This window comes from Corticium candelabrum, chromosome 2 (genome assembly GCF_963422355.1).
Source record: "Corticium candelabrum chromosome 2, ooCorCand1.1, whole genome shotgun sequence".
Lineage (NCBI taxonomy): Eukaryota > Metazoa > Porifera > Homoscleromorpha > Homosclerophorida > Plakinidae > Corticium > Corticium candelabrum.
Genome location: NC_085086.1, coordinates 7699288 through 7721787, shown reverse-complemented (window position 1 = coordinate 7721787; position 22500 = coordinate 7699288). Strand labels below are relative to the sequence as shown.

General features: G+C 42.1%; 3 protein-coding genes across 4 annotated transcripts in view; 2 read left to right on the top strand and 1 right to left on the bottom strand.

Moving 5' to 3' along the window:
• LOC134176443 (dehydrogenase/reductase SDR family protein 7-like) overlaps positions 1 to 394 on the top strand; it is a 4819-nt gene extending 4425 nt beyond the window's left edge. The window contains exon 5 of the mRNA XM_062643114.1: positions 101 to 394. Coding sequence (XP_062499098.1) covers positions 101 to 277 — 177 coding nt within the window. The 3' untranslated portion in view covers positions 278 to 394. The remainder of the gene's footprint in view (positions 1 to 100) is intronic.
• Positions 395 to 2467: 2073 nt separating this feature from the next.
• On the bottom strand, positions 2468 to 8441 carry LOC134198262 (uncharacterized). 2 transcript variants are annotated; one of them, XM_062667623.1, is made up of 10 exons: positions 8121 to 8441; positions 7690 to 7814; positions 7552 to 7618; positions 7417 to 7485; positions 7293 to 7358; positions 6868 to 7218; positions 4015 to 4278; positions 3883 to 3958; positions 3568 to 3826; positions 3457 to 3502 (listed from the first exon to the last, which is right to left on the bottom strand). In XM_062667623.1, the coding sequence occupies exons 1-6, from the start codon at positions 8336 to 8338 to the stop codon at positions 7056 to 7058; spliced, it is 708 nt and encodes a 235-aa protein (XP_062523607.1). In that variant the 5' UTR covers positions 8339 to 8441; the 3' UTR covers positions 3457 to 3502; positions 3568 to 3826; positions 3883 to 3958; positions 4015 to 4278; positions 6868 to 7055. The 2 variants fall into 2 exon arrangements, 1 of the variants encoding a protein (XP_062523607.1); XR_009972804.1 differs by lacking the exons at positions 6868 to 7218; positions 7293 to 7358; positions 7417 to 7485; ... (1 more) ...; positions 7690 to 7814; positions 8121 to 8441 and adding exons at positions 2468 to 2925; positions 3007 to 3209; positions 4340 to 4358 and having other exon boundaries at positions 3268 to 3502.
• Positions 8442 to 13932: 5491 nt separating this feature from the next.
• The window catches only part of LOC134176442 (uncharacterized), a 9931-nt gene continuing 1363 nt past the window's right edge, over positions 13933 to 22500 (top strand). Inside the window, exons 1-3 of the mRNA XM_062643113.1 lie at positions 13933 to 14302; positions 15707 to 16081; positions 19620 to 19718. Of these exons, the coding sequence (XP_062499097.1) occupies positions 13955 to 14302; positions 15707 to 16081; positions 19620 to 19718 (822 nt within the window). The 5' untranslated portion in view covers positions 13933 to 13954. The remainder of the gene's footprint in view (positions 14303 to 15706; positions 16082 to 19619; positions 19719 to 22500) is intronic.

Here is a 22500-nt window from a genome sequence, read left to right as displayed (position 1 = left end):
ATTTGATTAGAAGGATGAAGCTGTGATAGTGTGACATTACTCAGACAAGACCATTTGTTGTTTAAATACTATTTGATCTAATATTTTTTTCTCTTTTCAGATGACCAGCAAGGGCATTTCAGTGTGTAACATAATGCCTGGTCCTGTTATCACAAATGTCAGTAAGAATTCTCTTCTTGCCGATGGCAAAAGCATTTGGAAAGACAGACAAACTTATTGCAACCGGAATGAAGGTGAAGAGGTGTGCCGAGCTGATCATCAAGGCAATGGCATCTAATGTGCAAGAGGTGATGTAATTTTGAATTCGTTGAATTGTAGTGATGATTGTAGAATTTGTAGTTATGTCAGTCTGTTGGTGACTGTTCCTTGTGTGATGTTTTTATAGGGTTGGATAAGCACACAGCCAACTCTCACAGTCACGTATACATCACAGTATGCACCTAGTTTGCTCAATTGGATGATAACAGAGAAACGTGTGAAAGCACGACGAAGTGATTTGAAGGCCGAGTTACAGCGATCAGAAACCGCATCTTAACAATTGGTACTTTTTATGTGATACTGTGAACGTTTTTGAATTTGTATCACATTTTTAGTTTTTGTCTGTTTCTGTTTGGTTCATCACTTTGCTAGCACACGTTATCCTATATAAGTGTGTTTGCATTGATGGTCTTGACACTGATGGTCAAGCAGAATTGCATATACTTAGTGAGTCTTTCTTGCATACACAACTTAGTTTAGTTGTTTTGTTAATTGTGAGAGCGAAGGGGTATAATTGTCATGTGCCTATTATTTTGATGTACCATTGAGTAAAGGCACTTTCAGTGTGAGAGCAGTTTTTGTCTCAACACTATATGCAAATTGATTGAGTGAAAACTCAACAGTTAATTGAGCCTGTCAGATTGATAGATGTCTCTTGATGATAAGTGTGTGTGTGTGTGTGTGTGTGTGTGTGTGTGTGTGTGTGTGTGTGTGTGTGTGTGTGTGTTTGTGCAAATGTATGTGCGTATGTTGGTGTGTATGTATTATATAGAACAAACATAATTAAGTAAACTGTGTCCAAAAATGTTTTGAAACTCAATCCTGCTAGATAGGTGTCTCAGCTATACTGTTTTGTTGTTTACCACAATATTGATCAAATATTGACAATTGTACAGGCATATCAATTCGAATTTACTATTGATGACGTTTCATGCAGGTTTGTTTTCTAATACTTTGCTGTCGATCTTCTCCTAGTTGTAGCATCAGATCGACCAGAAAATTTCTTTGCTTCAAGTTCCTACACCTGCAATTGATTTCGTATTGTAGCTAAGTTACATACTGAAACAAACGCATATAATGTCTCTATTTGATTTCAGTGCTAATGTTTAGAAGAGCACAATTTGTGAGTATGGCTATGCTGTACTTGGTGTCTGTTTCAGAATTACAGACATCCCAGTCTTTGTTGTGCGTGAGGTTTGCCGTGTAGCTGCTCATAGATGATCTGATTTGGCTAATTGCTATTACTTGGGAGTTGTTGAGGTGGACTGGGCAACAGTGGTTAACACTGACATTACATTTGAAAGAGTGATCTGCACTTGGAATAAGAAAGGTGATCAAGAGCCCACACTCTACAAGTTGCATACTGATAGTGGTAGAGCGTACTGTTGGGAGCTCTCAAACACGAGTAGCTGATCGAATGAGACAGTTGGGAATCGATCAGATTCTATTAATTAATCAATTGTAGCTACATTCCGAGTTGCTTACCTATCACTAATTAGCTGTTTAGCTTTGTATCAGTATAGGTCAGAGTATTCTGCATCCTTGGATTACAAAATGTTTGCAATAACTAAACCTTTTGCATTTTATATTATGTTTGAATCTAAAATTAATTAATTAATTAATTAATGCTGACACCAGTCAATCATGTGAGTATATTGTGGCTCTTTTAGCTTTGCTTGTATTTGATAGTGTGACTGTTTTGTTTTAAGTATTGTAATTTATTCTAAACTGAGTCAGTTACTGGAGGCTTCGTTTAGATACAATCATTATCTCTTGATTTTCACGTGGTGGGGCGTGGTCGCATTCCACGATAGCTTCGCTTTCAATTTTCGTCATTATGCCGTCGATTTGAACAGTTGATGAAGAGCTCATCGTGTTAGTGAACTCCTAGGAAGACGTTTCTGACTGGCGAGAAGGCTGCCTAGCTAGCCATTTGATTTTCACGTTGTCGGGCCTCGCAGACACCACCAGGCACTTAGAGCAAGAAGAAAATCGATTGTAAATACATCCTTGCGAATTTCGAAGGGCGATTTGGCACACATGTATTACGTCGTCACAGCAACAGGAAAATGTTGATTTCAACTACAGGAGTACCCCCAAAAAGGAAACTTCCAGACATGGAACACGCCCCTTTATCTGTCAAGGTAATAATTGTAGGCACAGAGCTACCTAGTAGTTCCAGCCCTAGTATCAAACACACTTACTCTCCTTCAAGCCAAGACTGTGATTACCACATCATAACTACAACCATATACAACTATTTACATTAATTCTTCTTGATCCTCCAGCCTTTCACGTTTTAATCTACTTACCTCTAGTCTACATCATTCACCTAACATACTATACTGATGATAAACCTTAAAACAATTTCTGACCAGTAAAACATAAAAAATACCACAATCTACACAACAGATATAAATACATGTTCGATGGTTCTCCAGTAACCTACATACAATACACCTAAAAATAATGACAGTCGATTGCAGTACTGGTAGATGCTATGTTTGCATACTGTCGTCCTGAACAAGTTTTTAGCATCCACGCCGGCATGTGATACATTGGCTTCATGTAGTCAGGAGCCGCAGCGACGTTGCCAGGTCGCCCTCCAGCGCGCTGAGCCTGGTACTCGTTGCTGGCACTTAGACCAGCAACTAACTCTTCGACCAGCTTCAGAATGAAATTTTTATGAGTGATTTAAAGATAGGTGACTATTAATATCAACTGTACAACTCATATAAGCAAAATCACCTTGTTGTCTGTACAGCTTCTATATAAGATGTACAAATTGGTGGTAGCGGTCTCGAGGAAGTTGAGGAGGTAAACCATAGGTCAACAGAAAATCTTCGTCAAGACCGCATACAAGCTGTTCATCTGGTCGAAGAGGTCGACACCTCCCATGAGCTTGTTGTAGTCTGGAATGACTGCAGGTGCTGGCACTTCCTTTGCTGCATCTGAAAGAGATCATGTCAACCTGCAGCACATCTACTTAGCTAAACTAAAGTCCTATACCCCCGGTGGCCTTGCTCCTACGCTCCACGATGTTGCCATCATACGTGCCAGCGTGTATGGTGGTGAGCAAGGCACAATCCACGCTATCTTTCCAGACTACATAGAGGCACTGTCTCTCTCTGGTCCACCTCCAGGCACAATTTGCCCTTCAGCTAGGGTGGAAACCACGACTTAATCAACGTATTATGCCAGCTGCTTTTCTTGTGTATGTCTCTCAGCTTTTCAAAAACTTGTTCTAAAGAACAAACAACATTGGTGGAAATCTCCTCAATCAAACAAACAAACACAACCAAACACTACTTGATGAATAATCGTTGTCAAGGTATAGATGGTACCCTTTGTCGAGAGACCTTGCTGGTGCGTCAGGGTTACGGGGTTGCAGGAGCTCCATGACAACCCTGGAGGTCAAGCGCCTTCCTGATAGCCAAGGTATACCTCAAAATCAACAACGTAGCCGCCTCCCATGGAGAAGTTTGGGTCCCATGATGTTGCTAGGACCTATAGCTTTAACCCCCATTTGATGGGTTTCTGGGCATGTGCTGTTTCATACCAGATCTACCTGTGAAAAAATGCATTAGAACAAACAAACACAACAACCAAGTGCCAGCAGATTACCTTTAAACGGGAGCATTCGTTCGTCTATGCAAATGTTCTGGCCGGGATTGTAGAGCTGGCAGCAGGTGTGCTTGATCTGAAAATGTAATTGCAATGACATCTGCATTATTATAAAACTTACGCTGCACTTACATGGTGGAGAGCAGGACAAAACTTAAACAGTCTCTGTCCTCAGGCACACCTGCATTGTACCGTTGCTGGTCTACTGGTTGCTGGTCTGCCGACGGTTGAGCTGGTCTGGCTACTGGTAGTGCTGGTAGTGCAGCTGCTTGTGGTGCAGCTAACTGCTGGCGCAGCTGCTGGTGGTGCAGCTGCTGGTAGTTCAGCTGCTGCTGGTTCAGCTGCAGCCAGACCAGGTGCAATCTGAGGAAGCCTTGCTTGTGTAAAAGTGTTCATCTATTCACAACTTACATCAAAACTTTACTGACAAACAGCTTGCCTATAGACAATGACATACCATAAATGCTCGCATGACATCACAGACTTGAAATCAACGTGTCCAAGAAATCGCTTATGAGATCAGTAGTCTGTTATAGCTGGCAACCGGACAATTCTCATGCCCAAGGAGACCAAACAAGGTCTCCAGCTCCTGTGGGTAGATGTCGTGCTGCCACTGGCAGTTCAAAGACTCAGCACGATATCGCCCCTTTGTGTTGGTATGCCGAGCAATATCCTGGAGGACAGCATCGAGAAAGACACGAAACAATTGGATTGGTGATGGTCCCACCATAACTGCAGGAAGCTGCAGGGTTCGAAAAATGTGTTTGAATCTAGTCGCCAGTTTGGCAACCTAGAGGAACGGGTGGTCGCCAAACTTTCACTAGTTTCTAAGTCAGAGATTCCAGAAGTAAACAAGTCATTACTATCACTGTTGAGACCCTTTCCCAGATTCTCATATTTGACATTAAATTAAGACCTAACTAGGAATTTGCAGTAATGTTGGATGAACATCGGCTAGTAAACACTTCAATCTACAGTGTGGTACTTGGGGTTCTCTTTATGTAATAGTATGAGTATTCATATTTTATAGAAACTTTCCACTAATTGTATAGCTACAACCAAACAAAATGTGCTTGTGTGGTTTTGTAATTTAATAACGTGATTATGTGGTTTGTCATCACATCCACATCCTGGCTATCCATCAATAAGACATGAGCATTCTTTGAGAGTTTTTTAAATTAAATTCTCTATATGACTCAGTGCCACTACTGATTTGCTGAGTACAGGACATCCGGCAACTCTGGAGGGAAAACCCCACACCCCACGTGGTTTCCTATGGCTAGCTGTGTTAATCTCTGAAACGCCTAGATTTCACATGCAGAAACTTTTGTCTGAACAACCTTTCTTACTATGTAGCACTAGGAGACGTATGAGCTTCTGGACGTACACCTTGGTCTAGTTCTTTTGATAGAAAGACAGTCAGGCAGATTGCTGGGGAAAAGCTGTTTGTTTGGACACTTCCTACTCCCACCGTTTGCAAACATCTGCATAATAGTGTTTATTTGTCTCAATACAAGATGGTCAGATTCTTTGAACAGCATAGAAAAGAATCTAAATAGGCAGTTGCCGTCACCTTCAACTATGATTGGCTGAGAATTTCATGTTTCATTCGGGAGAAGCTGTTGCGCAACAGCGTCTTGTCAATGATAGAGCTTTTAACTTGGATTTGTTGGTGGAGCTTATGAAGGATAGGAGTGACCACAATTGTTTGGCGCGGCTGCGGGTCATTAGTTGGATTTGTCTGGAGCTGATGGCACAGACCAATCAGATCGGTACAGGCACTAGAGTCTGTAAAAACGATGGTGTACCAGAGAATAGCAATGACTCGCAATAGATTGCTAGGTGATACGTTGTTACAGGATATGTAAGAAGGTGCTAAGTAGGCGGCATACGTCACAAGAGTGCCACTAAATGGTAGAAGAAGAAAGCTGAACGCAAAACATCTGCTGAGCAGGTGGTTCGCATCCAAGAGCTGCTGCCACCAAAGACTAGAGACTACCAATATTTCTAGTCGCTAAATTGGCGACCACACTGTTCATTTAGCCAACCAACTAAAAGTGGTTGCCAAATGGTGACTTGGCGACGAAGCTGGGGGCCTGGATTTCTGGTAGGTTCGAAATCACAATTCTGAAATAATTCAAATTCAGTAATCAATGCTAAAGACACTAATTAGCATTAAGTTTGTACTGTGGCACACTTACCTGACACTCCAGACCCCCATCTGTATCCAGCAATCAGGATGATGGAGACCAAGACCAACCAGCCCTCTACAAAATTAATTAATTATTAATTAAAACTTGCCCTACACCAATAAATGCACATACTGTTCTTCTGCATCCCACGGCCTTCTTCTGCCCTTCGGAAGAGGCACATTAGGAAAGCAGGAGTCATGGTTTCAAATCCAAAACACACTGAATTAATCACATCAGACAAAGAGCAGATTTACTCATACCAGATCTACCTGTGAAAACATGCATTAGAACAAACAAACACAACAACCAAGTGCCAGCAGATTACCTTTAAAAAGGAGCATTCGTTCGTCTATGCAAATGTCTGGCCCAGATTGTAGAGCTGGCGGCAGGTTTGCTTGATCTGAAAATGTAATTGCAATGACATCTGCATTATTATAAAACTTACGCAGTACTTACATGGTGGAGAACAGGACGAAACTTAAACAGTCTCTGTCCTCAGGCACACCTGCATTGTACGATTGCTGGTCTGCTGGCGGTTGAGCTGGTCTGGCTGCTGGTGCAGCAGCTGGTGGTGCTGGTAGTGCAGCTGCTAGTGGTGCAGCTAACTGCTGGTTCAGCTGCTGGTGGTGCAGCTGCTGGTAGTTCAGTTGCTGGTGGTGCAGCAGCTGCTGGTTCAGCTGCAGCCAGACCAGGTGCGATCTGAGGAAGCCTTGGTGGTATAAAAGTGTTCATCTATTCACAACTTACATCAAAACTTTACAGACAAACAGCTTGCCTATAGACAATGACATACCATAAATGCTCGCATGATGGCACTAAACCACCGGCAAGACATCACAGACTTGTAATCAACGTGTCCAAGAAATCGTATATGAGATCAGTAATCTGTTATAGCTGGCAACCGGACAATTCCCATGCCCAAGAGGAGGCCAAACAAGGCCGCCAGCTCCTGTGGGTAGATGTCGTGCTGCCACTGGCAGTTCAAAGACTCAGCGCGATATCGTCCCTTTGTGTTGGTATGTCGAGCAATATCCTGGAGGATGGCATAGAGAAAAAAGACACGAAACAATTGGATTGGTGATGGTCCCACCATACCTGCTGGAAGCTAGGGGCCTGGATTTCTGGTAGGTTCGAAATCACAATTCTGAAGTAATTCAAATTCAGTAATCAATGCTAAAAATACTACTTAGCATCAAGTTTGTACTGTGGCACACTTACCTGACACTCCAGACCCCATCCATATCGCAGCAATCAGGATGATGGAGACCAAGACCAACCAGCCTTCTACAAAATTAATTAATTATTAATTAAAACTTGGCCCTACACCAATAAATGCACATACTGTTCTTCTGCATCACACGGCCTTCTTCTGCCTTTCGGCAGAGACACATTAGGGAAGCAGGAGTCATGGCTTCAAATCCAAAACACACTGAATTACCTACATCAGACAAAAAGCAGATTTACTGTTAACGTGTACTTCTTATTCCGGTCTGGATGGTAGAATGGAGCCACCCACTCCTTCTCTACTGGCTCCTTTACGTTGCCTGTAAAGGAGATGAAGGAGTTTGAAAATTCAATCCACACATACAGAAACCGCAAGCAATTAATACAAAACCAGAAACAAGATACCGTGGTCGAACAGTCGCTGCGCTTGGTCCAGGAACGTCGGCTGCGAGCAAGTCCGCAAACTCATCATCGTCACCCTCCTCTTCCTCCGCTCCTGTTACACCCGACTCGTCACTGCCAAGAAGAAGATTCAAAATCATACCAAACACAAAACGGTCGCCCTACTGTACACGTAGCCCTAATCAAAATTACGCGACCAGCTTCGAAAAAACGCGTTGCAGATATACCTCTACGCAGTTGCAGCGTTTACTTCTCTCTAGAAAACGATGCTAAGCAACACGACGAAATAGTTCGGCTGCGGTGCAACGGCCGACGCGAGGGCTGACGTCGTGCAAACCGGAAGTCGAAGAACACAGTCGAAAAACGTTCTAGCTCGGCAGATACAAAACAAAAATGAACAGAAGCACTTGCAAAGCTTACTCCGTGGGCTTGTCCTTTTCCTGATCGGACTCTTCAGCCCCCAGGACTGCAGCCTGGGCATCAATTCGACGCTGAAACTCATCGTCCCAATCAGAGTCATTATCGGTGACTCCCAACTCTTCCTCTTCATCACCGTTAAAGTCCACGTACTCCAAATTGAGCATTTCAGGATCGGCGACAGGCCTACGAACTCGCTTCGAAGCGCGACGACCCTCCATTGTTCTCGTAGGTAAATGGTGTGAAAATTCCAAGACTGCAAAGACAAGCTTCCCTGTGATTGGTCAAGCTTTGTGACGTAATTTTTGGACGTCAAACGATGCTAGCATCGCACCAAACAATCTCCTCGCGCTATGATGCGAGGTTCCCGTACGAATTTACAACGTCCGACAACCGACTGCCGGTCTGCATCTTCGTGTCTTTTTAGCTCTTTAAATTCTTGAAATCCGATCGTGAGGCTGGGAGAGTGCAAGCTCACAAGACTAGAACACGTCTACCTACAGGTAAGACAACAACAAGGTAACGTAAGAAAATGTAAATTCGACTGAGAGACCGACTACACAGAAACATGTACCCAGCTTGGCTCACTTGCAGGGTTGGTGTGCGAGTAAAGATTCACTTGCGGGCGTTGCGATCTAGACTCGAGCCGGTCTCTCCCCGCCTTCATCTTCCCCGCCAACTGTTCACACGTCCCATGCTACAATCAATCCTTTACTACACTGTGCTGCATCTAAAACAGTCGATAGCTGTCATGGAAGTAAACATGCAAACTTCCTGGTAGTGACTACGGCGAAAGAAACGCGCCCGTGCTTAGTTCAATGCATTGTACAGTTTCTAGACATTGAAAAAACATTAGCGTATGCTACGTGCCATCATACGTGCCAGAGTGTTAGTGGATTCGTCGCCTTTCTAGGTATTGTTTGAGATTTCCTGTCGTCAGTCAGGCCAACAACGCGTGATATGGAATACAGGACATCGGCGTTCTCCGGACCGAAAGCGCTAAATTACGTTTATAGGCCTGGTATAGGTAGCCGTCGTTTTATTATCGTGACCTGTACAGTCTAGGTATATACGCACTCAGTTCCGTTGTAGCGACAGTGGTATGGTAGTTACTGACATAGAAATTGATATCGGCAAACATTGACTAGAGCTTCAACAAATACGTATTGTCTAGTTAAAAGATTTAGGACTTGGTGTTTCGGTAGACGGTCTGAAAATTGCGTTTGACGTGTTACTCACAAACGCGAGGCGCCTACCGATACAACTAGATAATTAGATAACCATCTCCTCGCGCTATGGTGCGAGGCTTCTGTAACGAGGTAACGTAAGAAAATGAAAATTCGACTGAGAACTGAGGGTGCGTTGGAATACTAGTCCCAGTTCTAGAACTGGAACTGTCAGAACTGTTAGAACTCATGCTAGCAAACGAACGCTGAGAACTGTTAGCAAGTTGAGCATGCGCAAAGCCTCATACTTCCGGTAAAGGTCAATACGAAGTAGCGTGGCGTTTCGACTCCACTCTTGTTGTAGTCTGTTTGAACATCAGCAGTGCTTTCGCTTTCGCTTTTGGGACTTCTCGCGCCGAGAAGGTCACTGTAATCAGTTCCAAATGTCGTTCCTTCTGATGTCTGCCAAGCCGATGGTCGCCACGAGTGCTCATTATAACCAACCAGAACGTCCACAACGGCCTCAGCATCTGTACCCGCCATTTCACTTCGGCCACCTCCGGGAATTTTGCATTTTAGAGCGTAACAGTTGCAACCGTTGCAACTCGCTAGACAGAACTAGTAGAACTACCAATCGAACGCTACAGAACTTGTCTCCCCCCGTCAATATTCTAGTTCTAGAACTAGTATTAGAACGATCCTCAGTTGTAATTGCATTGATCGCCGTGTGTACTACACGGAAACATGTACCCTGCTGGACTCATCTGCAGTGTTGGTGCTTGCCCAGATGAGAGTAGAGACCCACTTGCGGGCATAGTGATTGACACATTGCCATTACTGTGTGAATAGATACTTTCTTTGTTATCAGATAGGAAGCTGTTTAATTAATTAACTGGGATTGAGTAACACATGAAATAGGGGGAAATGGTGTCACCTCACACATTGCTTGACTTGTAACTGAAGACTATTGTCTTGAGGCATGAGACTGGCAGTTGAAATGTTTGTACATCAGTGTGACTTGGATGGTTGCTGGTCGCTGGTAGATCAGGTATTTCGAGTGTGTTCAAAGGTTCTTTATTGCATGTTTAGACTATTAGCTGTGCTTTTGGCAATCACTGGAGACACACATTAATTACCACTGTCCTTATGTCGGTCAATCTGTCTATCTGTCTGCCTAAGTACATATATTTAGGCAACAGACAGACAGACAAACAGACAGACAAACAGACATTTGTTCTTTTAAATCAATATATTGTGTACTGGTACACAACTTGAGGTTATACTAGAAACAGATGACTTGCAGTTTGTAGACAGACAGACAGACAGACTGACAGACAGAGAACTCAGTTGACTCACTAGTCTTGGACGTGTACAGTTTGACTTGTATTCTGAGCAGTAGTTACCTATAGATAGTTTAGTGTTTTGTTGCTGCCTTGGTGGTCGCTGGACATTCTTTTAGTTTTAGCCACTAGCTGGTACTGAAGGCTTTGCTTGTACACTGTAGTTTTTAAGTGTAGTCTTCATTTGTTTTACGCGAGTATCAATTTTAGCTTAGTTTTGTTGATGAACACTACTAGTAGTTGGACAGTACATAGTACCCTGCATTGCAAAATGTATCAGAGATAAAAGTTCAATTATATGTGATAGACAGACAGACAAACAGACAGAAAACTCAGTAGACTCTCTGGTCGTGGACATGTAGAGTTTGACTCATATTCTGAGCATTTGTTAGCTATAGACTGTTTATTGTTTTGTGTCCGGTCTTGATGGTTTCTGCACATTCTTTAGTTTATGATATTTGGAGGTTTTAGTGTCTATTTATGAAAATATACTACCTTTGACAGACACATAGGGGCTGGCTGGCTGGCTGGCTGGCTCGCGGGCGGGCTGGCTGACTGACTGACTGACTGACTGACTGAAAGACTGACTGACCGACTGAAAGACTGACCGACCGACCGACTGACCGACAGATGGAACGACCGACAGACAGACACAACTACAGACAGATTTACTGACCAACAGACCGATCCACCGACCCACCAACAAACAGAGAGACCGACAGACCTACTGACGGACCCACCGACAGACAGATTGAGAGACAGACATACAAACCGACAAGCTGACCAACAGACCGATAGACCGACTGACTGACAAACCGACCGACTGACAGACCGATCGACTGCCAAACCAACCGACTAACAGACAAACCGACCAACAGATTGAACGACCAGCTGACTGACAGACCGACCGACCGACCAACTGACTAACTGACTGACTGACTGACATACTCACTGACAGACTGACTGACTGACAGACAGACAGACTGACCGACCGACAGGCTGACTGACTGACTGACTGACAGATATCATTTATTGAACATACAAGGCACTACGTACATCATAGGAAGTCGAAACATAATAGTCGCTACTGAAATCTAAAACCCACTAATGAATGCTACTTTGAAGTTCGCAGTCTAAAGCTATATCAGCACTAGAACTTTGTAAATGAAGTCTGTCAATCTTCTTCAGCAAGACTTTAGCATTGCATCTCTGTAGGATTACACTCAATTTTTTTCTCCAGTAGGAACGGAATTCAGCCTTGTTGCATTTTCTAACTGACAGATAGACTGACAGACAGACAGGCAGACAGGCAGACAGATAGACAGACAGATAGACAGACAGACAGAAACTGACAGACAGACAGACAGACAGACAATTCAGTACTCTCTAATCGTAGACATGTACAGTTTCACTCGTATTCTGAGCATTAGTTATCTATGGATAGTTTAGTGTTTTTGATCTTTGCAGTCTTGGTGGTCACTGGACCTTCTTTTACTTTATGAAATGTGCATGTTTTAGGTTCTATTTATTATTTATAAAAATATACCACTATTGACAGACTAACAGAGAGACAGACAGAGAGACAAAAGACACACACACACACACACACACACACACACACACACACACACACACACACACACACACACACACACACACACACACACACACACACACACACACACACCACAGACAGATAAACATACACACAGCTATACAGAAAGACAGGCAAGGCACACAGACAGCCAGATAAACATAAAAACGTGCGAATGAACAGACAGAGCAACAGGGCACTTGCAGAGGCAGACTCACAGACAGACAGAAAGACAAACGAACAAAAAATAAAGAGACAGACGGAGATAATTAGCTGTCATTGCTATTTTATGATAGTTTATGTTTTAGAATAATATGTCATGTAGATCAGACAGGCAGACAAGATAGTTTTTGTTGAATAGGACTTCTATGTCCCTTTACTTTATTTACTTTGCGTGTTGCCAGCAGTTTGACAATGTGAACTGTATGTAGCCTTTGCTTGCTATTGTATCTAACTTCATTTAGGAAAATATACTACCACTGACAGACATACAGACAGACAGACAAACGAACAGGAGACAGACTGAGATAATTAGCTATTATTGCTATTGTATGATAGTTTTGTTTCAAACTAATATGTCATTTGGATCAGACAGACAGTCAGAGAGACAGACAGACAGACACAACTGACTGACAAATTCTATACTCAGCCAATCAGTCAATCAACAGCCTCAAAGCAAACTGACATGTAAATTCGGTAGTGCCATGGATCTCAAATGCTTTCGAAATGGAACATCAATTTTACAAATATGAATAGCTATGATGTAAATAATACTCAATTTCTAAAAATACAAACAACTGAAGTCATGCTCTTAGTTCAACCAGTTATCTTATCAATTTTGCAAAATGCAGGATTTTGTCTTCCTTCTTTTTTATATGCATGCCATTATATAGGAGGAGCCTACGACACTAAGTACTTCGTTAGCGCTCCTTACCCCTACCTGCACAACAGGCCGACAAGAAACTACAGGTTAGCAGGTTGAGTAAGTGACAACGGAAAACAACGTTGCATATCAAGTGTTGCAGCTATTGGAAATATTCTGCCTTTATCATATGATGTGTCTTGATTGGGATCGAATCGATCGTTTACATAAGTTCAAATGGCACACGAGTGGATAAGAAAATGACGTGACACCATACCAGAGATACAATACCTTCTAACATGATACACCAAGTTACTGGCAAAAAGATCATTTCGTGTGACCCTATAGAAAAGACGCTGTTTCCTGTTTTATTAAACGTTTGCCAAATGAGTTGATTTGTGTACACGTTAAGGAAATTATTGGCCAACTGTCACATACGTGGGTTGACTGACATGATGTGATGGCTACTCAGGCGGTCTCTGAGTCTCCGCCTATGACATGGCAAGGTTGACCTAGCAGACGCACCTAGGGTGGGAGTTAATTAAGCGAGGTGAATGGTGTAGGTAGTAGCCTGCAGTTTTTTCTTGTTGCACGTACCCAGCTGAAAAAAGATTTTAAAATGTGCAATGCTTGTCTAGAGATGAGGCTGTGTAATACTAAACAGGCCATCTCCAGGAAATGTCTAGAAATGGCTTTGTTTGATGTTGGACCAAATATGGTAATTATAATGTAGGCGTGACGCACATTTCTATCCCATCACGACTGGATTCCTCTCGAATTTACAATTTTACGCTTGAGAACTAGCCAGCACTGCTGTAAATTGACCAGCTTTGTTTGCTTATTTCGTAGAGGCTTCCGATCAGCGGATTGTCAACATGGCGTCTACAGCTGGCTGTGTCGACAAGCAGTTTGAGGAGCGTGTTCTAGATCGCTACCCAGATTTACTTCAAAGCCTCCGTGTCGCTAGAGTATTGGGTCCACTTTTTGCAGACGGCGCTGTCACTAAGAAGGAGTTCGACGACATTTCTGAAGTTTCTTCTCGTAGTGAGCAAGTACAGCGTTTGTTGGATGTCTTGGCTCGTGGTTCATCAAGCACGTTTGACAAGTTCTGTACTGTGATGGATAAAGAGGAAGGACGTCTAGCTGAGACAGGATTTCTACAAGAGCAACCAGATGTTTCTGATCAGCAAGATCTGAAGACAGAAACACCAGCTACTCATGAGGTGAGTATCTCTAATAAGCAATGGGCTACATAAGAGACAGAGTGCATGGTAGGAATGGTTGGATAGTTTAACTTGTAAGTATATCTGTCAATGATTTATATCTGTCAATGATTTTGATTGGGTACTAACCTAAAGTTTGCCTAGTACTATGTGTGTAGTCTTGAGTGATAACTGCATCTAGAATTCACCCATAGTCAGTAGACTAGTTCTCTCCTATAATTCTGATCTCGTGGCAAAAGGACTGGAACCTCACTAGACGTGTAATTGCAAATACTGTGTGAATGAGTTCTGTCTTTGTTATCAGAGTGGGGGAGTTCCATCTTTACTTGTGATTGAGTGATCTGATGGACACTTTATACATTTGTGGACTTGTTTATTGAAGGGTATTGCTCTGAGGCAAGAACCTAGTTGGCAGTTGAAATCTTTGTGCTTTGGTGTGACTCAGTGATTAGAAATTAATGGCTGCAGATAATATCAAGACGCCAAGTTCCGAAAATAGCAACAACTGAAGTCAGACAACTGTAGTTCAACCTCTTTGTCCTATCTAAGTCGCAAATGCAGGATGTCGACTTACTTGTTTCTTGATTATATGCATGCCATTATGTGGGAGGGGCCTACCAGACTAAGTACCTCATTAGCCTTCGTTACTTTTACCTGTACAACAAGCCGACAAGAAACTACAGGTTAGCAGTTCGATTGAGTGACAATGGAAAACAGCGTCACATCGAGGTGTGCATCTATTGGAAATATTCTGCCCAGATCATTTGATGTTGCGCGCAATGGGTTTGAAACCAGATTCAAATGGCACACGAGTGATAAGGGAATGACATAACACAATACGAGAGATAAAATACCTTCCAACATGATACACTAAGCTCCAGTCAAAAAAGACATTTCATGTGGCTCTATAGAAAAGTCGCTTTTTCCTGCTTAATGAAACGTTTTCCAAATGAGTTGATTTGTCTACACGCTAAGCTAGATTTTTGGCCAACCGTGACATATGTGGGTTGACTGACATGTGATAGCTACTCAGGTGGTTTCTGAATCTCAGCTGATGACATATGGCACGAGCTAGCAAACCCTCCCAGGGTTGGCGTGGAGTAAGGTGAATCGCGTAGATAAGATCGAGCCTGCGTTTCTTCTTGTAGCACGCACCCAGCTGACAAGTTTATAGAATGTGCAATGCTTGTCTGTAGATGAAGATGTGCAATACTAAACAGAACACATTCTGTAAATGTCTACAAATAACTTTACTTGTTGTTGACCAAATATGATAATTATAATATATGCGTAACTATAGCACATCCCTATCACAGCTCAGTTCTTCTAGAATTTACAATTTTACGCTTTAGACTAGCAGCAGTACTGCTGAAGAGTACCCAGATTTGTTTGCTTATTTCGTAGAGGCTTATCGACGAGCGGATCGTCAGCTTGGCCTATACAGCTGACGATTGCGACAGGCAGTTTAAGGAGCGTGTTCTAGATCGCTACCCAGATTTACTGCGAAGCCTCAACGTCGCTAGAGTATTGCATCCTCTTTTTCAAGTCGGCGCTATCACTAAGAAGGAGTTTGACGAGATATCAGACATTCGTTCTCGTAATGAGCAAGTGGAAAGTTTGTTGGATGTCTTGTCTCGTGGTCCGTCAAACACGTTTGACAAGTTCTGTACTGTGATGGATAAAGAGCAAGCACGTCTAGCTGAGATAGGCGTTCTACAAGAGCAAGCACATGTTTCTGATCAACCAGAGCTCAAGACAGAAACACAAGCTACTCGTGAGGTGAGTACCTGCATGGTATTGATTTCTAATCAGCTACATGAAAGACAACGTGGTAGCTAGGATATAGTTGGAGAGTTTCTAAACTTATAATTTCATCTGTTTACGAGTTTTATTGTTTCGTTGGGGGTACTTTTGGCAATAAATTGCCTAACTCCTAATTTCTAGAGATTTTTTGTAAAGTGGACGTCATGCCTAATTGGATAATTAGGACTAAAGGTCAATATATGGGAGTCTGCAAGCGCAAAAGCTAGATCAAACTTTTTATGAGTTTACAAAGGGTTTTTGCTTTAAGACTATTAGCTTATGCTTCTAGCAATCTCAGAAGAAGAGACTCAAATTGAAAAACACTCATTGATTACCAGTGTCTTTACAGTATGTCTGTCAATCTGTCTATCTGTCTGCCAATATATATATATATATATATATATATTTAGACAACAGACAGACAGACAGACAGACAGACAGACAGACAAGGCAAACAGACAAACAGACATTTGCTCTATTCTATTTAATATCGTACGTATGCTTGCACACATGTTGTTGTTGTACTAAAAAGCAATGGACTTACATTTGCAGACAGACTCAGACAGATAAACAGGCGGACAGACATACATACATACAGACAGACAAACAGTAAATTCAGTAGACTCTCTAGCTGTAGACATGTAGTGTTTGACTCGTATTCTGATCAATTGTTAGCTAGATAGGTTACAGTTTGTTTGCAGCCTTGGTTGTTGTTGTACATTCTTTTAGTTCATAATATGTAGATGTTTCAGTGTGTATTTATAACAATTTGTGAGACAGACAGACAGAATGCAGGTGTGCTGACAAGAAAACTCGTGATGGTCGGTTCTGGACCTAAGACCCTTAGTAGAAACACTGACTTTGCACAACTTGTATTTAAGTAGCTTCTTTTAAGTTTTATTCTCCATATGGGCTAATGTATTATGTAGTAATTATCATTTAGTGGACTTCAGGTTTGCTGTAGAGTTTGATGGAAATCTTACTGTAATGGAAATATATAACAGACAGACAGACAGATAAACAGGCAAACATGCGGTTAGTCAGACAGACTAACAGGGCACATACAGACAGGCAGACTTACATCCAGACAAAGTAAACAAACAAACAAGAGGCAGATAGAGATAATTAGCTGTTATTGCTATTGTATGATAATTTATGTTTCAAATTTATATATCATATGGATCAAACAGGCGGACAGAGTTACAGACAGACAGACAGACAGACATACAGCCAAACAATGAGACAGACAGACAACTAGACAGAAAATCAACAGACAATCATATACCCAGCCAATCAGTTAGTCAACAGCCTGAATAGCAAACTGTCATGTCAATTACTAGAATATTATTTACATCATGGTTATTCATATTTGTAAAATTTGAGGTTCTGTTTTTAAAAATATTGAGATGGCAGTATATGTATGTATGTATGTATGTATGCATGTATGTATGTATGTATGTATGTATACACACACACACACACACACACACACACATACACACACACACACACACACACACACACACACACACACACACACACACACACACACACACACACACACATGTTTCTGAAAAATAGGAACAACTGAAATCATGCTGACAACTAGTCCAACCACTGCATCCTATCAATGTTACAACATACAGGATTTTGAATTCCTTGTTTCTTGATGCACAAACAATTATGTGGGAGGAGTCTATCACACTAAGTACCTCATTAGCCCTTCTTGCCTTTACTTGTACAGCGACCCAACAAGAAAGTACATGTTAGCAAGTCGATTGATTGACAATGGAAAACAACGTCGCATCCACTATTGCAGTTATTGGAAACATTCTGCCCTGATCATATGATGTTGTGTCCGATGGGGATTGGAACCAAATTTACATAAATTCAAATTGCGCACGAGTGAATAAGGGAATGACGTACGTAACACCGTACTAGAGATACAATACCTTACAACATGATACATCAAATTCCTGTCAATTGGGTCATTTTCTGTGACCTCTAAGGAAAAGCGATGTTTTCTGTTTAATTAATTAAAAGTTTGCCAAATGAGTTGATTTGCGCACAAGCTAAGCAAAATTATTGGCCGACTGTCACATACGTGGGTGGACTGACATGTGATGGCGGTTTCTGAGTCTCCGCCTACGACATTGCACGAGCTAGCAGACGCACCCAGGTGAGGGTGGAACGAGGTGAATCACGTAGATATGATCGAGCTTGCAGTTTCTTCTTTTAGCACGCATCCAGCAACAAGAGTATAGAATGTCCAGCCCTTGTTTAAAGAGGTAGCTGTGTATTACTAAGCAGACCATGATCGCTAAATGTCTGCAAAGTTTTGTTTGTTAGTGACCAAATATGGTAATTATATTATATCCGTATCGCACATTCCTATCACAGTTCGATTCCGGTTGAAGTTATGATTTTTCGCTTGAGACTAGCAGCGATACTGCTGGAGATTGACCAGCTTTGTTTGCTCATTTGATAAGGGCGTATGAACAAGCGGATCATCAACATTGCGTCTACAGCTGAAGGTGACGACAAGCAGTTTGAGGAGCGTGTTCTAGATCGCTACCCAGATCTACAGGGCATCAACGTCGCTAGAGTATTGTATCCACTTTTTCAAGCCGGGGCTGTCACTAAGGAGTTCGACGACATTCCTGACGTTCGTTCTCGTAGTAAACAAGTGAAGTGTCTGTTGGATGTCTTGTCTGGTTGTCTACCAACCACGTTTGACATGTTCTGTACTGTAATGGATAAAGTGCAAGCACGTTCAACTGAGACAAATAGCACTAATACAAGCATTTTAGAAGAAGAAATACATGTTTCTGATCAGCAAGATCTGAATTCAGAAACACAATATATTGATGAGGTGAGAACATCTCTAACTACAGCATAGTTCAAGAGTTTCTAAAATTGCCAAGTTGATCTGTCAACGATTTCAGCATTTGGTTTGGGTATTGGTTGACCACATGATATGTGACATAGTTTTGCTCTAACTTCATCTTCATGTTTGCAAAGTTTTAGCTCCATAAATGAGCATATAAAGGAGCATATAAATCTTCTGTCTTGATATGCTCCTGCTCTGTGTACATACATATATCTTGATCAACTGAGACGTCTCACCTGCCATTGTCAGTACTGTGTAAATGGTCTTTCATTTGTTATCAGATTGGGCGTTGTTTACTTGGGTTGATTAACACATAAGATAAGGAGGTGATGATGCCATAAAGTGGCACACTTCACACACTGTTCTACATGTTAACTTATGCCAGTTGTCCTGACGCATGAGCCTGGCATGAGCAGAGTTGTGCATTAGTGTACATGACTGTAGTGATCAGAATTGGATGGTTGCTGTATATAGATTCTGTCTGCTTCAGATATACTTCTTTTGTTATATAGTAAGTTTGGTTGAATAGCGATTATAACGGGAGAGTAGGGTTTACATGGTTATTGATGAGTGCTTTGTTATTTTGGTGATGCTCGAAGTTGAAGATTCGCTTCTGTGTTTTAGGAAGGACGAACTGCTCTTGATAAACATTTTGAAGCAAAATCAGATGTTCAAAGCAAAGAAGAGGAGGAAGGTAAAACCACACTACACAGTAAGAATAAGGTGTTTAGAATGTGAATGACTTCAACTGAAATTGAGCACATTCGGATAGCAAGTCAGGTTTTGCACTCATACACTGGCACACATACACACGCGCACACGCACGGACACAAACGCACATGCATGCGCACACACACATAAATCGCAAGAATGGCAAACGGCTGTGTGGAAATAGGGATGTATTTTGCGTCGGACAGACTGAGCCTAGATAGGACATTCTTATATGGTGGTTACATGTATAATTAAGTGCCTCCCGTTACTCCAGCCATTTTGCATGTAATTCTTAAAGTAAAGAACTTGCGTTAAAGGCAGCTGAATTTTTCTTTGGATAAAGCATGCTATAAAGCACCTATGTTTATGAAATTCACTTTTGGAAAGGCCATTACGTGCTAAGAGAAATGCTTACACTATAATGCGTATGGGTGAATGTTTTGTCCAAACACGGACCAACACTTGTGCAGTATTTAGTCGGAAAAAGAACACATTTGGTGCGACATTGTCCTCTGTCCTACCAATATTTTCACACTTGATAAGAAGCAACGGTCATGCTCCCAACCAGTTGGATGGGTTTATGTGCACTAAGCAGGAGCTGTAGGCCGTGCTTAGCAATGCCCTGCAGCTTGGCCAGGAACTCGCAGGGGCACCGACTGCGACACCAACTCTGGTTTGGACTCCCGAGGTCCCACCTGGACTCCAATGGTTGATGAAGTTTGTCGCAGTCGCAGCTTTTGCCATCCCCATTTACAACTACTCTCTGTGAGTAGTTTTTGTTGCAGTAGCTTGGGATCATCTATTACTTGAATTCAATCATAGCCTACTTCCACTAGTCCCATCGTTTGTACTATCTGTGCACCTAGTATGGAGTTCGCTGCCTCATTCAGTCCAACAAACTCTGGTCTGTGCTTCTGCCTTGTTTTTCGGATTCCTTACATTCAATACACATTTTCCAAGTTCTTTCATCTTAGCACCACAACATTGTAGATGCTTAGAAGTTTGTCTACAGGTTCCAGCTTTTTGCCTGAAAGCAGGTCACCTAACCTTATCACGTTACAGGTAGCGCGAGTGTCCACTGGGAATTCGACTTTGTATTAGCCATCATAGTGGCTAGTAGGCTATTGACTTCATCTGGGGATAGCGTGAAGCAAAACTTTTACGGTGGCGTAGGAAGATGTCCAAGAGCCGGGTGGGGGCTGTACTGTGGTCAGGATCATATTTAATTAATTAAAAAGAAAAGTACCTCGCTTGATTACACTCTGGCGAAATGATTGGTTTTGTTACACAAATACACAATTCTTTTCATACGCAGGACGCTAATTTATCCCTTTCTTCCACAGCTTGCATCTTTCTTCTGGCATACTTTTGCCACGGTCTTGATAGGTAGGGCGTGACTGCTTCGGTGACTTCAATAGCGGTTTTTCACCAGGAGCTAGGCTTTCTCTTGGTCTGTCTCGAACTTCCAGATCAACGATTGGTATGCTACGACTGTAGCACAGATTAACAACGTAAGGTGTTCCCCCGTTACTCTCATTTGTCTGGTTGTTGCATCAAACGCACATTACATATCCAAACAAATCTCACACCTACAAGAGTTACTTCCTTAGTCCGTTTCTCTCGCATCATATACATGATTTGATCTTGCATTCGATCATCTAGTGATACTCCAAACTGACGCGTTTTGCCAAGGCGCACATTACTTGCCTTGTACCAAACCCTCTCGCTCCGTTGTCCCTGTTCCCGCATGACACAAGGAATTAGGCGTCGTCTCATAGAGTAACGGGGCATGGATGCACGAGAAGGTCTTGTACGAGGCTATGCAGCACAGGATGTATCTTGTAGCTCTTTCACCAGTTTGTGCCCAGTTTGAAATTGAAATATTTCACACATAACGTTTGTCTTGTCTACACAAAGACTTCCATTAATTCTGACATTTTCTCTAACTTTATTTTTCCCGTATCATACTCAAATGGTAGTGCAATGTAGATTTCTCGCGCATTCAAAGCAATTCAAATTATAAGCGTTGGAATTTTGTAATCATCCACTTGTCTATTTCGTCTTGACACTATCTCGTACGACGTTCAGGCATGTTTCCATTTGCTCCAGTTCTGTCCCAGGTCCTACGACTGTAACTCTTTGCTTGAGTGGCATCGGTACAGTTCTTCTAGAGTGACCCTTTCCGGTTCTACCATTGCGTTACCTTGTTGGTTTTCGAATTTGAGTGAAAACAATGACGCGAGACTTGTCGTATTGTCTTTCTGAGTAAACTGTTCTTCGTCATTACCAAATCTAAGACGACTGAGGGCATTCGCCACTCTATTTTGATCTCCTTTTATGTATTCAAGTAGCGAAACAGTATTCTTGTAATTCCGCTATCCATCTGGCACGACGGCCTATGGGTCTTTGGCAGTAGATAGATATTGGAGTGGAAAATGGTCAGTCCGCAGAAAAAATTTTGTTCCAAGCAAATTTTGTCGAAAGTGACGAGTTGCCATTACGACTGAAAGAAGTTTTCTATCATATGTAGAGTATCGTCTCTCTGTCTTAGATAAAACTCTACTAAAATATGCAGTCGGTCGTAGTCCATCTGAACTTTTTGTGCCAGTTCTGCACAGTCCCTACAGTTGATGCATCTGTAGTTAAAACAAATGCTTTATCTGCACAGGATGAGCCAAGATCGGTGCTGTAGACAGTTTTCGCTTTAGAGTATTAGGTGCCTCTTGACAATGATTTGACCACTGAAATTTCTGTTCTCCAGCTAACATAGATGTCGAAGGTGCTACAATTGCAG

Bases quoted from the DNA above. Each gene is read 5' to 3' on its own strand.
- LOC134198262 (XM_062667623.1), bottom strand. From the start codon at position 8,338: ATGGAGGGTCGTCGCGCTTCGAAGCGAGTTCGTAGGCCTGTCGCCGAT. The intron at 7,815-8,120 runs GTAAGCTTTGCA...TCTTCTTGGCAG, and splicing joins GAAAAGGACAAGCCCACGGA to TGACGAGTCGGGTGTAACAG. The intron at 7,359-7,416 runs GTATGTGCATTT...TTAATTTTGTAG, and splicing joins CCGTGTGATGCAGAAGAACA to AAGGCTGGTTGGTCTTGGTC.